Raw genomic sequence first — 17,903 nt, forward strand, 5'->3', positions numbered from 1 at the left:
CCTTGGAATCATCAATCAAATGGCCATATTCTGCTGGACTATGGAGGCTGCTATATAACAGCAGCTGCTAAACAGGACTAATTCTCTGGAATGAAATATGCTGCAGAGGCCAGCCATTTACAGCGCCTGTATCAGAGCTATATTTCAAGGCCCGACCACAGCCTCTGCCCATTAAAGTGTGTGTGATGTATTTTAGGGCCAGTTTATGTCCTGCTCTGGTCTCAGAGAGGTCTAAACACTGACACGATGGCTGATAGAAGACGTCTCTGGCCTGATACTGGCTCCCCATACAGAGGGAACAAGGGTAGAGGAGTTGCATTAAAGAAGAAAGACATCTGAAGAGTCAATTTTGCCAAACAGTGAATATCCATCTTAAAAAAAAAAAAACAAAATGTCATCATTGTCTTGCCTTTAGAAAATAAATGGGATTGGTATCATAACTGCAGATGGTAGCCAGGATTAGGTTTAATCCCTTTATGTTCTGATAAATTGATGTTATGATTGGTAATTTTAAATAGGCTTTAGGAACTATTTTCAGAAAGATCATCAGGAAGTGATGCTACATTTAGGTCTTATATGGTGTTTAGGAGGAGTCAGTTGTTAAGTGCTTGGATATTTCTTGCTTTAGATTTGTGTTTAAATGGTGTAGGTATTTTTAAGGGCAAATTTTGTGTCCTTTTGATACCAAACCTATTTCTTTTCTTTAATTTGCTTAACTGAAGTCAGGTATTTTTTCTGAATTAAGCCAGCTAACCAACCTTACTATTCAGACATGTAAAATTAACAGCTTATACATAAAGACCAGATTGTGTGAGATAATAAGAAAAAAAGAGCTAAAGCATGCTCAGGTGAGGACATAATAAGAATAATATTTGCACTTTGAACACATAGCCTGTTTCCTCATCACATTAAAGACAAGTGAAGGTACACTGATGAGCACCTTAGAGCCTGAGGCTGGAGGTCCAGCTCTTTATGGATTCAGTATTGTGCAATGCCTGCATAATATGATGCCAATGAGATTCATAGGAAAATGTAAATATACATCAGGCACTCTGGAGAGACACGGCTTGTCATTATATCATTAGCTAATAAGCATGCTGCAGACAGTAAATAAAAACAATATCCAGCTAACAATATGACAATATCCAGCTGTTCAGGACTTCTTTGTGTAATCAATCACCTGGAAAAGAGGTAATCTGTTAACATTTCATCACATTTATCCAGCAGAGAACTTCTTCTTTGATAAGCCACCAACTGGCATGTGAATAAAGCAGTTCTTGATGAGCATTAGCTGCAAACAGTGTCTTGAGGTTGATTATCTCAGTGACTAATGCTCTGTCACTCTGTGGTATGTGAGGGCCCAGTGAGGACCCCTGGTAATGGAGCCTGAGCAGGTGCTGAAAGCCCACTGACATCAGGGGGGAGTGCACTGACAAGAATTTCTGATGAATTTCAATTACTGACCTATTAAAGCTAATGAGGTAAATGAGCAGCCAGAATACATTTGCTAGATAGCCTTAGACAAGACCTCGGTACTTTGACGTGATTTTGTGCCTGTGTAGCCACAGTAGACAGCGTGGTGTTAATGCAACTATAGAAATGTCTCTGTATTAGCCCGCTGAGTGGGAAGTGAAAATACAGGAAACAAATGACTCCAAAGGAACTGTTTTCCACACATTAGATGTGCCATTTTTGGTTATGTTAAATAAAATGTAAGGTTCTCACTCTTAGCTGTGATGCTATATCTAAATGTGTGGTAAGTGTGCCATCTACTGCAATAGAACAGAGATGCAGGTTCACCTGAATATTCAGACATGTAGTACCATCTGCTGGCTTTATGGTGAATGGCATCATAGTGAAGCTTACATTTTAAAACTTCTTTCTAATCCAGGTCTCTCTAATAATACTAAGCTTCTATAAAAATGATATTTGTCCCAAAGAATTTAGCAGCAGCCTCATTGGTATTGCTTTTAAACTGATTACTCGCCTCGCTTTTACCAGGTATCTTTCCCCCAGTGTCCACATGGACCAGCAGTGAGCGTAGTCCACACTCAAAAACAAACTTGGACAAATGACACAAAGAGATTTATGCTTTATCAAGAGTGTTTTCAAAAACTTTATAGTTGATTTTCTAAAACCTTGTAAAGGTTAAACAGTCTGTGGCGGTGATTTTAATCACCAGTGACAGTAATTTTGGTAAGAGGAAAAAGCTTGGTGAATATAGGTTGAAAAATCTTAGCAACAGGCAAATATATTGTGCATTTGATCAAATGTAAGCACTGATTGATTGATTCAATGAAATGGAGAAATGAAAATGTATGAACATTTCCAATAGGACATACTCAGACATAAACAAGTATACAGCTCAAATTGCTGTTGAAGAAAACCCTGCCATCTTTTTCAGTGCTGCACTTGTTTCTGAGAAGGTCTAACATGCCTGCTCTGATCTCAGGGGTGAAGGACTGGTAGAAGTGATCTCTGGCCGTCATGAAATTCAACAGACGTGTTCCAGTTGTGCTGCTTGGATTGAAGCACTCTGTGATGTCAAAGGTGTTGTGAATTATGTGCTCCTCATATTTTAGGCCCTGGCTCTTCAGGCAAGCGATCACCTCTGCTGATGAACGGTACTCTGTGATGGCATCAACGCACAGCTCCTTCTTGTACGTCTTCCACAGGGTGTCCCAGCCACCGTTGGCTGAATAGTGTGAGAAAAAAAAAAAAAAAAAACAGTAATTCCAGAGGCAAAATATTGACAATGACAAAACATTTGTGTTATTTGCTTATCTTCAGGAAGAAATAAATAAGGTTGAGCATTGGCCTGGGTAAACAAAGTTATATACAGACTGAATTATGTTTTTGCTCATGTTAGGAGGAAGAAGAGCAGGAATCAACAGAGCTCATGGGAAACGAGATCAAACCTTTAGCAACTCAGTTACATTGATCATGATCTCACAGTTCTACACTGATGAACTATAATTATATACTGCAATAATCTGAGTTTGGCAAATTTAAATTGCTGTATGGCAGGCAAAGGTGAACAAAGAATCCAGTTCAACTTACCTGTTTCAATGACGATCATAAGCCTGCCATTGTTTTTCAGAAGGCTGTGGTAGAACTTGATAGTTTCAGTAAGGTCGTCCACATAGTAGAGCATCTGTTAAGGAGAGAGTTGTGGGGAACCTTTAATTTGAATTTTTGGATTGACGATTGCACATACTCTGAAGTCTTCTTACTCACTGTAGGTCTGACAGGGATGCTTAAGTTAGAGGATGTATGACTATTTAGTGCATTGTTGTGAATTGTTATATTGTACACTTTTGACTGGTAGAATAGGTTCTGCTTCAAAGGTTTTCAAACAGCAGCAAAAGTTACAGTAGGGAACTAAATTAATCAAACTGCTAACACAAAGTGAGATATGGACATTTTTAGTCCACCTCACTTGCAGGGGGGTGAACCAGGACAACATGGAGAGAGCATGTAGAGTCCAAAGACCAGAAAGTTAGCACACAATCTTCTTAGCATTTTATAATTTTTAAACTGAATGTCCAAAAAGCAAAGTCATAACACCTGAATCATGTGTATGAAGTCAAATCGCTTCATGTCTCCCTCTGCTTTCATTTGCTTCTCATAATCCTCACTGATCATGATATGCCAAGCAAAAGGGATCTTCTGAAGGTTGGTGGTCTTTGCTACCAAAGCTATAAGTTGGAGAAAAAAAACAGAACAAAAAAGCAGTCAATAACACTGAGATACATCAGAATGTATACATAGCACACTGGAACTTTTCAAATAAAAAGCCATGACCTAAGCACAGATAATGATCAGTACAAAACCAACACAAAGTTTAGCTTGCAATATATCAGGAGCAGGCAGTTCCCCAATTAAACCCGCGTGGCTTTATGGGTACCAAAGTTAGTGTTATGATCAAAAGTCAGGGCAGAAATGAAAAAACATAAACTTATAAGAGCTTTGATTGCGGCATGGGCTTTAACAGCAATGATTGCTGAATTCTGAGTTCATTTGTGGATCCTGAGTGCATGATGCGGTGACCCAAAAAAATACAATCTGCAAATTCAGATTAAAGACACAACAACAGATATCTCTGCTATTCAATTCCCTTCACTATTTCTACATTTTATTGAATGGAAATATGTATTCAGACCCTAAATTCAGTACTTTGTAGGGGCTCCTTTGCCAGCAATTACAGCACTTAGTGTGCAAAAACTGAATGGGTTTGAATACTTTCTGAATCCACTGTTGATAATATCAGATTAATACAGTCACTAGGCAGTGTACTGTAGATGCAGAAGTTAACGCTGATTTTACAGTGATACCTGTTTAACATCCATGCAACACATCTATCAAATTGACAAAAAGGTTTTAAAAGCATTTTTTTAAAGTTCTCCTATGGTAGAAAAAGAAGAGAAAAAAATACAAATATTTCTCTGTGTGGTGTTTTTGAATTGTTGATACCTTTGAAGTTATCTGTGAGCTCAGAGCTGCCCTCCACAATGTCAGCAGTGATAGGAACAGCAGGGAATGTAGACTGCAGTAGAGAGAGCATCTGGACATCCAACTGCCCTGGAAAAAAAAAAATCAGGAAGTCTTTAAACTTTGAAATCCTCTGCCTCTGAGTATTGCAGCTTCAGTACCCCAAAGAATACTGCAAACATTTCTGAAACAATCAAAGCTCATTTAAGATTGACATATTATTAAGTGTGTGTGTGTGCGCATGTGTGGGTGAGTATGTGTGTGTGTGTGTGTGTGAGTGAGTGAGAGAGAGAGAGAGAGAGAGAGAGAGGAGGAGGAGAGAGGAGAGAGAGAGGAGAGAGAGAGAGAGAGAGAGAGAGGGGTTGTTCCACAGTATTCATTTCATTTCAGTCATGAAGTGACTTTGATATTGCTGCAATAACCATTGCAATTTATGACCTGTATTGACCTCTGTTGTGCAATATTGTGAAAATTCTCCTTATTGCACCCTAATGATGAGCATGATGATCAGCTGAAGATGAGCCCTCTTGCTTTATAGAAAGTTTCTCAATAACCAGTTGTTGTAATTCATCACATACCTTCACCACTTCCAACGCCAAGAACATCCAGGCTACTTTTGCCATCTCCAATTCTATGTCAACACATGAAAGAAGAAAAGTGAAATGAAAGTAAATGAAAAGTGGAAATGATAAAAATAAACAGTGTTGCCTGGCCACGCCACCAACCAGTGTTATCAGAGTTAACTGAATATGAGAGGTGGGCATAAACATAAAAAAATGACTTCTGATCAGTGGAAATTGCTCTACAATTGTGGTAGCAATACTGTCAGCTTTGTGCCTGCATGAAACCACTGGCAATTTCATCTCCCTTGAAGGACAAACTTTTTACAGTCATTAGCTGAAACCTAAATGACCCCATTCCCACAAAAAGCACAAAAAGACAGAAATAAGACACCCACAACCTTGTTGAGTAAGTGGTAAAAATAGTAAAATCAAAAGCAAGCACAGTGTAACACTCCAGCCTTTCTTCTTGTACCTTTTAAATTCTCCAGGCAGGATGCTGTGAACACACTGGAGAATGGCCTTGTGTTCTCCCGAATGTTTCAGGTAGAACTGAAAACTTTGAACCGAACTGCCCTCATAACAAGTCTGCTTTGCTTCTGCAGCCATGACTGATCCCTGCAATCCATTACACATAGTGGTTAGAAATTAAACATGGAGTTATACTGCATTTTCCCAAGCTGATTGTACTCTGCTGTTATTGAGAATTTGCTTAAATGAATTTAAATCACTTAAGTAAACACCATTTGTACATTGTAAGTATTCAACGATTACCTTGAATATGCAAAGGGTTCAGACACAGAGTCAATGGCTCTCCCACTCCTTTTAAACAGCAGCAACAGTACTCACCCCTCCCACAGGCTGGCTGGCTTCCAATGAACGTTTGTTGCATAACCCTGGAAAGATGAACTTTGCCTGAATCAGCTGCATCTGTGCTGTCAGATTCTTACTGGAATCAAATGGGAATTCATTATACTGGGGAAGTCACATTATTTCTAACAAAGAACAATGGAATTATGAAGGACTAATATTTAAAATGAAAGGTAAGAAAAAAAAATGTATATCCAAAAACCTGTTGACCAAGTCTATAGCACACACAATATCACAAATAATCAAAATTTGTTATTCAAAAAAAACAAAAAAAAAACAGGTCATAGTCACTACACAGCAATGATCCTCCCACACTCAAAAAAATGCTGGTTTTGGGTTAAATATTACCCATATACTGGGGGTCATCTCCTACCTCATTGCCTTCCTACTTTTTAATTAAAATTAAATTAAATTAATAAAAGTATATATGTTATGGCTACAGTTTTGACTGGACCCAAACCCAGACACTTAGTCAGTGGTGGAAAGTTTAAGATTAATTTATTGGGCGTAGATGAGGGAATGAGAGGGGCACTGGTGAAGGCAGGGGACAGGCATGTAGAGCGTGGGTGGCAAAGGCTGAGTGATAGAGTTGGCACCGGAGTCCTGGGCACAGGAGACAACTGATTGGCAAAAAGTATGAGAGTATTGTAACATGAGAACTAAGCAGCTAAGAGCATAGCTACCACACAGTAAGCTGAGCAATCTAGCACTGAGCAGACAGTGAGCCAGGGTACTTGACCTGGTGTTGATGAGGTAAATGAGGGCAGGTGTGGAGTTAGCCAGGAGCCAGGTGAATGAAGCTGTGCCCACAACACACACACACATATACACACACACAGATAGATGCAGGAGGAGGAGACACAGCGGTACACAGGGAAAACACTGGAGACACTGCTGAGCTGTGACAGAATAATAATTATTATTGCGTACTCTGTAATAATTTCCCATTATCATGCAAACACCCCACAAGGAATTAAAGTAATTAAGTTGGCCACACTGCAGAATTTCAAAAACTACACAGCATATGCTTATTGATACAGATCCATGAAATGTATGTTATTTAAAAAAAATGTTTTGCACGTCAAGTTTTTCTTTTATAGGTGTCGCCTGTGTGAGTGTCGTTATTAAAAAAATATTTGTTGTCAAGCAATTTATTAATGAAAACACTTGCTCTGTTTCTTGAGCTTTGGAGAGAAGAATGTGGCACATTGTCCTCTTGCGAATGTGTGAAGCAAGTAGTAACCCAAAGAAACCTTTTTAATTAGATGCCTCTTTTTACCAGAGGGTGTATACATGTAATATTTTTTGTGGTATGCCACTATACACCACTACACAGTACAATGAATACTGCTTCCGTCTGACCAAGAGTACTGATTAAACACAGAAAAATATGAGTTTAAACAGCATAAACACTGTCCTATTTACTGGTGGCTAAATGTCAAGAAGACAGGTCTTATCTAATATGATCCTGTCAGGGGCAGATGCCAAAAAAGAAGGGAGAAAGGAAAAAAAAAACATGAAGGTTTTGTGTGCCTCAAAGCAGGAAACAACTCCTTTTGACTCAGTGACAGACACTGAATGATAACCTTCATCCCTGTAGTATTCTGGTTGCTGAACAGCTTCACTGGGACGTGTCAGTTCTAACTGCCTTTCTCAATCACTTTTCCAGAGCACACGTTTCATGAGCTGACCTGGGGAGCTGAACCAGAATTTTCTGTCTTTATCTTTATCAGATAAGATAAAGACACTAACACGTCTCTAAAGTCTTAACACGTTCATGAGGCACAGTGGTCACCCACTTCCCCTTAGAAAGATCTGGGTTTCAGCTCCAGTGCTTGTTGTCAGTGTGGTGCAGTCAAACACAAACCTAAAAATCAAACAACTGAATAAAGTGCTGTAGCCACAGTTAATTCCTTTTTGCAGGTATGTCTATGGGTCTGCTTATATGTGTGTGTGCGTTATTTTTATAGTGGAGGTGGTCAGTGTTCTACCCACAGTTGTTTTATTTATTTTGGATCTGTACCTGTGCTATGCCCACCACTTTATTTTACAGTTCAGTTACTGATAGTGCCCTCATGATGGTGCTAACACTTCAGCTACACCAGGAATAAATGTTCTGGGTGATGACAAACAGTAAGAGCAGCTGCTACCATTGTGCCCATGTTTATCAAACCAATGAATTTCATGTATTGTTATGAACATACCACCTTTAAAGGTTAAGGTGAAAATACATGTTTTTTGGAATATAATTTCATTTGAGTTGTGTGGAGTTATCATGTCATAATATTTGACTGGTTGGTTTATATGTTTAATTTTCATTTATAGGCCATTTTAGAGCCCCCAGATCAGTGAGGTTTGGGGGCTGACGATCCTAAGGAGGATCCTGGAGGCAACAGCTACACTGAGTCAGTGACATTATTTTACCTTTCTGGCAATTGAGCGAGTAAATTCCACAACAGCTGTATGCAGAGTAGGATTATTGCAGACACTCTCACAGGAGTGTTCAACTTCTCTAAAATTAAGAATTCAATCTCCATGGGAAATATTAAATGTTCAATTTTCCATTTATTTTTATATTTCCAAAGTTATATGATCCAATGAGAGCAGCAGTGTAATGGGGTTGGCAGCACAGCATGGCAACTGTAGCCCATTAAAATCATATGATGCTAGAGTCTGAAGCTGATTAAAACTCTGAACTTTACATTTTTTGGAAATGTGAGTGGATCAGGACAATGAAACAAATGCGTTTGGAAAAAAACAATTAACATGTTAATTAATTAACATATCAGTTAATAATACTGTATCAAACCAAAATAAGTGTTCTTAGAAAATGTATAAAATCAAAGTAGATGCCTGGGGATAACCCAAGAAGGGTTGAATCAAGGGCAACTGGACTTGGTTGCAGATACTTTAAGGCTTTTTACCTGTCATCCAAGAGCCTTCTTCAGTTCTGACTGACTGGTGGGGAGTCCCAGGTGTATAACCTCTGCGCGATCATTTCCACAGCAATTGATGTCATTTGGTTCATTAGTGCTCCTGGCTGTTGTAACAATAGTTGTTAAAGTCGCTGGAGTCACCTGAGGCCAAGTGTGAATGGTTATAAAATCTCCTGGGAAGGGGTGAAAGGACAGCATTGTGGTTGGGAGATAAGTGGTGTTGTACACCTCCTCCTCTGTTGAGGGATAGTTTCCTTATTTCAACACAGCTTGCCTCCTTTGCTCCTTTTTCAAACTAACTGACTTCCCCATTCAAATTCTGTATGTTGTTGTCATCAAAGGAGTGTCCCTTATCCTTCAGGTGTAGATAAATGGTTGTTTAGTTTCACCTATATATAGGTCTGTGCATTCCTCACTGCACTGGACTCAGTCAGAATAGAAGAAGCTTCTTGGATGAGGTGAATCTTCACAGACATTCCTCGAGAAACTTCAGATTGTGCGGGACGTTTGTACCATTGACCATGTAAAACAAGGCATTTTGAATTTACACTAAAAAGTTTGTTAATCATATACAGTTGATTATATAATGTACAATTTTGAACAAACGCCCTGCTTAAAACTCGACAACTGTGTTACGCATATACTGCAAATTTCATATTCACTATACTAACAAAACATTTTTTAAGAGACCTGATCTATGACTATCACTCCAAGGTTGTTGTTAAAGATAACTTTGCCGTTGGACTCAACACTACAGTCTGGGTGTCGAAGTAACTCCATGACACCAGCTTTCAGCTCAGGTGAGGCTGTCTTACTGAAGTCCAGCACCTCAGTGAGAAAATCAAGCAGCAGCTCTCCCTTCTCATCCCCCTCAGTGAAACACTCGGTGATATCCATTTGAGACAGCAGCTCATAGCTCTGGTAGCTCACCCCCCTGGAGTCCAGGAAGCTTTTGATGTCTCCAGTGGTCACACACTGACTTATTTCTGTGTTACAAAGCTGGTTCCTGTAAGTCCGCCACAGCTTTCCCCAACCGCTCTCCCCTGGAATAGATGACACCAAAACAAAGCTAAAAGTCTACAGCCATGTTTGCAGCTCTGTGAGACTGTACCTTGACACAATGGTGCTTTGAGTTAAATGCTAACATCACCATTCAAACATAGAATGACATAATTTACATGCAGATGTTCAGCAGGTAATGCTCACCATTTTAGTTTAGTGAGTTAGCATATCTTACATTTGCGAATTAGTATTTACTCAGTGTTAAGATATTTTACTAAACACTTGACCTGTTGGTGGCCTAAAGAGAAAAGTCAGGGAATTATCAAAGTCAATAGGATTCACTGTCTGTAGATCATGAATGTCTGTGCCAAACTTCTATTCTATTCTAAAATCTATCAATAATTGTGATATATTTCAGGCTGGATCAAAGTGGTAGACTGACAAGCTGACAGACCGACACTGCCATCCCTTGACCCATGCTGTGAGCGACGGAGGATGGCTTACCAAATGAAAACAAAGCCACAGACAGCAGGGAAATCATTCTAATCACTGAAATAAAATGAGAAATGTCTACAGTATATACAACAATGCCAGAAAGGGGTTTCCTTTGTGCTTGCTTTCAATAGTAGTCATTTTTTCCTGAGATACATTGTTAAACTGCTTTTCTTCCCTATACGTACTAAACATATAAGCAATGGGTACACTGACTGCATACAGCATAACTAACCACAATACATCAGAGAGAAGAAAAAGATTAAAATGCTTTGATTTAAGATTAAATCCATCCACTTACCAGACACTAGAATGATAAGAAGCTTCCCATTCTTGTCAAGGAGACTCTGGAAGAAGTTGATGGTAGCTCCAGGATCCTTCACATAGTACAGCATCTGTCGATTTCACTACAGATAATGAGCTGGTAACTGGATTCACAGAGCACCTAATTATACTGCTATGCTAGACAGATGTTCTAATGGGATTAATTGCTGTGGAGCGCCACCAAATGAATATGACCTAGATGTGTCAAAACTACAGAACCACTGCGTCAGCAACACCAACCTGTATCATGTGAATGAAGTCAGCTTTCTTTGTCATATTTTTCACTTTCCAGTGCTCCTCGAACCCAGAGGCAGTCATCTTGTTCCAGGTAAATTTGATGTAGTCTAAACCTGGTTTCTGTGACACCAAAACTGCAAACAAGCAACAAATAGTTACTGTAATTTAAATTTCACTGCATTGTGTCAAAAATTTGAATCTGTATTGTTATTCCATGTTGCTTTGCATAAATGACATGTCACTGTATCACACATTTTGAGGGAGCATAACATAATAATAATGTAACTCTTAAAACACTCAGTCAACACTGAAAGAAAGATAAATAAAATGACATTTCACAGTCTACACTGACTTTTTTTGTTTAAGACCATGCTATTTGCAACTGTCTCTTGTCACATTTTTGGTGAGAATTTGGGTAATTTGCACCTCATCTATCAAAACAAACAACTCACTTGTGTTGTATCACACCTCATTACAACCAAGGGACACCACTTGGCACCAGCATGAGGGAGTATATGTTATTTTTTTTCCTGCTAATAAGTTTCTGATGAAGAGAAATAAATTGAAAAAGTAACACACTGTAACACACTAAAATGTTAAAATTGTGCTTTTAACTCTTGATCGTGCATATACTGCAATATATCTTAAACTACTGTGCATGCTAAAAGTTTTGAGTAACATATGTACAAATATACAATAAGTGCAAAATCAGTCTCTATGACTGTTTTTCAACAAAACAGTAATTCAACCTACAGCTATTTCATGGAATCATTTATTGTGTAATTTATGTTACACACACAACAACAGAACCAACATTCACAGCACAAAAAAGGACGATACATTTCTATAGAGACATTTTATAATAAACTTAAAATACTGTACACTTGCTGAAATGTGTCCCAGTCTGTATGACTCTGAATGCAGTAAGTCATAATGCTAAACCTCTTAGCACCATACTTCATCATGCAATGTCATTCAAACCTCTACGGTCATGACCTTGCTGTAAGCTACTGATTCAAGGTAGGCAAGTATGGGCAAGTCTTGAAATGAAAAAAGATTTCAACATGCTTTACAATGTGCTTTTGAAAACACTAATTCTCCAAAAGGTATCTGTCAACATCTCTAAGCCGAAAGAGCCTGAGAACTGTACCAGCGAGCAACCCAAGAGAAGTGGGGTGGTGTTAGAACATAATGAACACTCAATGCATCAAAGAGGGGCCTAAAAGATCAAAATGAGGAATCTGAAGATCACCACTTTAACTTTTTGAATACCTGATGTGTATGTGTGAATAATTGGTGTTAACGGTACTACAAGTATGTGAACCTATTGGTCTGAGTATCAGTACTCAAAAATACTTCAGAAGGTCACATACTTGCTGACATGAGGGCTTGAGTCTAGGACAGCTGGTTAAAGAACTTCCCCCTACTAATACATGAACAACTGTATTACTAATGCATGAGTGTAAGAGCAAAAAATACAATAAAAAGTAGGAAGATACCTTATTTGCTGTTAAACTAAAAACTAAAACATATTTTGCAGGAACATCTGAATATACAGATGCTGTATAAATGTGTGGTATGTGAGAGTGTGTACCTATAAAGGCTGTACCTCTGTAGTTATGTAGCTGCTGGCTGCTAGGCTCCACCACCTCGTTATCCACAGTCACCCCTGGGTGCTTCATATGGAGCTCGGAGAGTATCTCTAAGTCAATCTCACCTGCAGGCACCAAGTTTTTATTTTGAAAACAAACTTTTTTTTCCCAAAAACACATAAGGAAATAACAATAAATGAAAAATAAAGATTTGTGCATTTAGTCAATCAGCATATTGTCACAATGCTCCAGTCTAAATGGTGCAGCAGATTTAATCAGGAAATAGAGAATAGCATTTGTTTTGCTGGTGGTACATTGTATGCAGCAATTCTTGGGCAGTGAGTTATCACTATGATATTCTGTTTATGTCATTTAGCTTTAGGCAGATGATTTTGTTCTAGGTTTTACTGAAGCTGACAAGGCGCCATGTACAAAGGAGTAAATTTAAGCAAAGAATCTGATGCGGACAGATGCTGAGTCTTCCTGATTAGATTGAATAATACCTTACAGGGGAGTTTGTAGTCTTTCTAATAGATTTTACAGTCCATTAGAGAATCTGTAACATCACTCCATTATGATACTGACATGACAGCTCAGGTAAATTAAAAGCATTGGCTTTGACGTAAGAGATGGGTAATAGTACTCATGGGCAAATAGCAGGCTTGCTCAGGAGGAAATTAACCTTGCTGTATCATGAGCACTGGAAACTGTGTGCAGTAAAACTACAGACTAGTGGGGTCACAGTGTCTGCGACTGAGGTTAAAGATTAATCTGACAACTGGACAGATGCACACAAACCCTTGGCAGTGATAATAAGGGTAAAGGTTTTTTACTGCTGCAGCCATAAATGCCGGCACTGCAACAAGAACAGTTACTGCAGGCTGATTCAACAACGCCTCCTCACCTTAGCTGTCTGTTGCAGAGGACACTCAGCTATTTACTGTGTCACATAGAACATAAGTTCAGCAGTGAAAGTGTCTTATAAATGTGTATTCTTACCAGCTCCACTTCCAACTCCTATGACATTTAGATGAGACTTTCCATTTCCAATGCTGAGGAGAAAGCAGAGAAAAAACACTTTGAGTCTACACAACAGTCAAGTCTTAAAATTCACATCCTGCAACCTGCCAAATGTGGGTCACATTTTTGGGCTTGTATCTGTCAATTCCATCTGACACTTGGGTATGTGACATGGCCTGATCTAATGTCTGAAGCTTCTCCACATCCGAGGCTTTGATTGTTGCTATGGCATGTTCTGTCACTCACCGTCTGATATTTAATAACACTAATACAACTTTTAATTTACTTGAGTCACATCTCTCCAGATTCCTTTCTGATCTGCTTCAAAAGCAGTCACGCGGAGCAGAGAGTTTGGTTTGGTTCTCTACAGCATGACATTCACCTCCTGTAGCTTATATCAACATAGAAAAAACACAAGATAACAAAAACACTCATCAGCTGTCATGCACATGCTGTTTAGCTGGTAAATATATGTTATGTAGTCAATTGTTGATTTTGTGGGTTAAACTGTAACAGTACTTACATTTGAGTTCTAAATAATTAGCAATGATTTTTTCAGTAGTAATGACTGGGTTGCACAGGTTATGTCACTTAATTGTTTGTGTCCACTGTTAAATATAAAAAAACAGAAAAATATACACAGTTTTTTTTTTTTTTTAAATCCACTGCAATACCTGTAGATCCTTCATTTTAATTTGGGTCCTGGACTTTTGTCTTAGAAGTTTACATGTTTTTCTTAGTTACCAGCTAATGGCTAATGAGGCAGAAACTTACTTTCAACCCTAAGATAACACCGTTACAATAACACACATACAAGTTTCACAAAGGTCTGTTTTGAAATACTGAGAACATAAGTGTTAATCAGTGGTTCTTCTCATAGATACTCTCACAGTGTTTGTTGTGTTAATCACATTTAATGGGTTAATTCGTAATTAGCTTTTTTTTGCCAATCTTCCTTGATTTATTCCTTAAATCCATATATACTGCACTGAAATCTGCTGCACGTTTCCCCTCTCCACTGATTAAAGATTAAGACAGCTCCCTGCCTTGTAGTAATCTAGTTAATCAGCAAAAATGTGAATATGGAAGAGAGATGAAAAATAAACCTGTTAGCACATTCTACTGGATAAGCTATCCAGAAGTGTCACAAAAACTGCTCAGAAATGTCTCAGAGACAGAGAGTCCAAGGTGTTAAACTCCCCAGATCCCAATCTGATCCAGCATCCTGGGACCTGCCTACTAGTGTGTAGGTCCCCATCGTGCCACCAAACCAGCTCTAACCCACTGGGGTTATGGACACAGGACCTTTGAGGGTGTCCTCTGGTGACTGGCACTGGGACTCAATCTACAGTGTTGTTGGTGGGTGGTACGTGTCAAAGTAACATCCAGATGAATGTCAGGACCCAAGGTTTCCCAGGAGAACACTCTATTGTAACAAGATGATCAATGTTATTCACTTCACCTGTTAGTGATTTTATGTTGTGGCTGATTGGCGTATCATTTTGAATAATATCAGCCATTCTATTCTAGCATATTACATTCAGCTGTATTAGTAGTATGGTGGTATGAATTCACTCAACATCAGGTGTGTGTGGTGTAATACCTGGCCAGTATGTCTGGCAGCTTATTGTGGATGAAGTCCTGCATACACTGATGCTCGGATGAGCGCTCCAGAAAAAGCTGGAAGGATTTCTGGTACCTGCTATCATCATTAACCAGACTCTTCAGTGGAGATGCCATGGCACACAATCTAGCAGAAATAACAGCAAATATCATCCACAGATAAGAGGGTCAGTATGGTAATCTGCAAAATGTGTGTGTGTGCTTTCTTAACCATAGTTGCTGTTGCAGGTAAAACATTTATTCCCATCACCTATACAAAGTCACACTTGTTAGCTGTCATTCTACACTGTTATACCCAACTAGACTTGAGACAATTTATAATTATTCTACAACGATTTGTTTTTATATTGTACATCGTACCGACCTAATATAATTTACAACTATAATTTTACTCAACATTTTTTTCACAAAATAAGTCGGTATTTGCATGTTGTATATGTATTGTATTTTCCAGTCTTCACACATTCTGTTCTCATTGTGTTTGAACGTTTTTCTTTCCCCATGTTGCTGAAAATCGAAAAGTCGAAAATTCACCAAACCCGACTCCCAGCGCAGAGCGAACTTCAACCTGGTGGATTACTATTAGTCTTTCCGACAGGTGCTCTGAAGCTGAACATGCAGGTGCATGTCATGTGTTTGTAATCATGCCAGAGCTGCCGATGTTTTCAGAGAAATGTCTGCTACGGCAGCGGAAACAGAGACAACCCCATACAGAGCAAAAAAGCACCTGTCGCGTCCCTCGATCAGACGCTGACCGTCGGTGAATGTCACAACGTCTGTTGCTGTCAGTTTGACGGTATATTTACTGTGCATGTGGTGTTGAAGCTGATTGAGACAAAAAAGCGACATTTTTCACTTACACGTCGAGCAGAACTGTGTGAGTCCGAAGAGATCTGCTGGCTGGAATAAAACCCTCCCACTAGTGTCACAGCTTCCTCTTAAGGAGGGCCAAAGGTGGCAGACAAACCCCCTCAAGAAAAATCAGAATCCAGCCTCCAAACACGACGTATTAAAGCAAAACCTTCGTCCTCCATGACCTGTGTGTATTTTTTAAACGCGCATAGAAGGTTAGAGTCATACTCCTTATTCATGAGAGGTTTGACTTACATCTGCAGTTTTCCAAAGACTTGCTAAAGCAATCCAAATAAACTTTAAACAGCATTTGAATGCATTAATAAGATTTAGTAAGTGGTCTGTCCACCTGGGAGCAAAAGCAGGTTTCAGTCTGTTTTCAACTGGATTATGACCCCTGCTTTAATATCAAAGGAAAAACCAGACGATACCATAAAAATCAGCCACTAAAAACTTGTTTGACTGAATTAAGTTTATATTTGTCAAAGATGCATTATCACTGTATATCAACACAGCACAACCTTTCACTTCTGCATCACTATACTGAGAAGATGTAACTTTGACAAGAATAGAAACAGACACAACATCTATTGTGATTTATTTCAAGTCTCAGCAAGCTGATTTTTTTTTCATTGCACTGAGACCTGTATCTGGAATGACCTTTTTAAATTCTGAGAAATGTTAGCGTATTTTATACTCTCACAATACAGAAGGTTCAACTGGAGATGAAACCAAAACTGTGTTGTTTCATTCCAAGGAAAGAGAATGAAGAAAATGGCATGTCTTTTGGCATGTCATTATAATGTCAGATAGACAGGAACTAGGCCAAGAACTCAAATAAGGTTGTAATTGGGCCACATACCCTGTCTGATGAGATGTTAATCCAGGGAGGGAATCCTGACTACAGTGTTTCGACAGAGATGAATTAGTGGTCTACAGTGTTCTGTATGAATGTATTGTTTAGACAAAAGGCTATAACAATATTGATTTTTGGACATTTCTCAAGGACCTCAGTGAGTCCTTGTTATGGCACTTTGCCACTCTTTTTTAATCTTCACAGGGAAAAAGAGACCATGACAGTTTTATTTAAGAAAAGGACATTTTGCTTTACATAAATAGATTTCTGCAATCCATAAATGTAAAAATCATCACTACAATATCTTTTCATGGGGCAACTGATTATGAATCTTTATTTGTTCTTGTGTGGTTTACTTGATGTATTTTGCCACTAAATCTCTTATCTGAGCTTTTTGAACATTCAACCATCAGCTTGTTCAAAGGACTGCTGCCAGAATATGAACTATCAGTAGGAAACTTGACCTTATTACACCAATTTGTCAGGCTTTCATTGGCTCTGAGTTCAAGCCAGACTGAACTCCAAAGTCCTTTTATTGATTACATGAGTTTGTACCATCTTATCTATCTATCCTCTACGTGCCACCTCCATTCTCTCAGATACCAAGTATTTAGTACCTGTAAATGAGGGGACAAAAGTCAGTGAATGGAAAAGTATTGTTCTAATGACCTTCATATCTTTGGAACAAACAAACTTGCAAATGATGAAGCAGAAACCCTGTCTGACTAACAGCATCTAATGCAGCACCAAATATTCATTAGTATATCAAAGTAAACAAATGCCTGCTTCTCTATCTCTCTGTCTCTCTCTCTTACACACTGCTATTGCGCTCTTTCTCCCTCTTTGTATGATTATTGCTGTGCACAAAGGTCATAACAAGAGTCTACAGCCATGCTTACAGATCTGTGAGGCTGCACTTGGTGGTGCTTTGAGCTAAATTATGATAATATACTCACAGTGAGTCGGACATATCATAAAGTCAAATTCAAATTTAGACCTGGTGATGGTGGTAGATAAACATCCTGAGCAGAACATGAATGTCTGTACC

The 17,903-nt window shown here is 38.8% G+C and overlaps 2 protein-coding genes across 4 annotated transcripts; both read right to left on the reverse strand.

The window, feature by feature from the left end:
- Window positions 1–2,077: 2,077 nt before the first annotated feature.
- On the reverse strand, window positions 2,078–8,991 carry LOC108886889 (histamine N-methyltransferase A-like). 2 transcript variants are annotated; one of them, XM_018682000.2, is made up of 8 exons: window positions 8,846–8,991; window positions 5,901–6,000; window positions 5,527–5,669; window positions 5,070–5,122; window positions 4,474–4,581; window positions 3,568–3,698; window positions 3,061–3,154; window positions 2,078–2,695 (listed from the first exon to the last, which is right to left on the reverse strand). In XM_018682000.2, the coding sequence occupies exons 2-8, from the start codon at window positions 5,979–5,981 to the stop codon at window positions 2,343–2,345; spliced, it is 963 nt and encodes a 320-aa protein (XP_018537516.1). In that variant the 5' UTR covers window positions 5,982–6,000; window positions 8,846–8,991; the 3' UTR covers window positions 2,078–2,342. The 2 variants fall into 2 exon arrangements, with proteins under 2 accessions (XP_018537516.1, XP_050926173.1); XM_051070216.1 differs by lacking the exon at window positions 8,846–8,991 and having other exon boundaries at window positions 5,826–5,923.
- On the reverse strand, window positions 8,467–16,252 carry LOC108886891 (histamine N-methyltransferase-like). Of its 2 annotated transcripts, none has more exons than XM_018682002.2 (7): window positions 16,008–16,252; window positions 15,128–15,274; window positions 13,504–13,556; window positions 12,507–12,629; window positions 10,916–11,046; window positions 10,653–10,746; window positions 8,467–9,900 (listed from the first exon to the last, which is right to left on the reverse strand). In XM_018682002.2, the coding sequence occupies exons 2-7, from the start codon at window positions 15,262–15,264 to the stop codon at window positions 9,539–9,541; spliced, it is 900 nt and encodes a 299-aa protein (XP_018537518.1). In that variant the 5' UTR covers window positions 15,265–15,274; window positions 16,008–16,252; the 3' UTR covers window positions 8,467–9,538. The 2 variants fall into 2 exon arrangements, with proteins under 2 accessions (XP_018537518.1, XP_018537519.1); XM_018682003.2 differs by having other exon boundaries at window positions 12,522–12,629; window positions 16,008–16,250.
- Window positions 16,253–17,903: the final 1,651 nt, after the last annotated feature.

The sequence above is a fragment of the Lates calcarifer genome, linkage group LG1 (genome assembly GCF_001640805.2).
Source record: "Lates calcarifer isolate ASB-BC8 linkage group LG1, TLL_Latcal_v3, whole genome shotgun sequence".
Lineage (NCBI taxonomy): Eukaryota > Metazoa > Chordata > Actinopteri > Centropomidae > Lates > Lates calcarifer.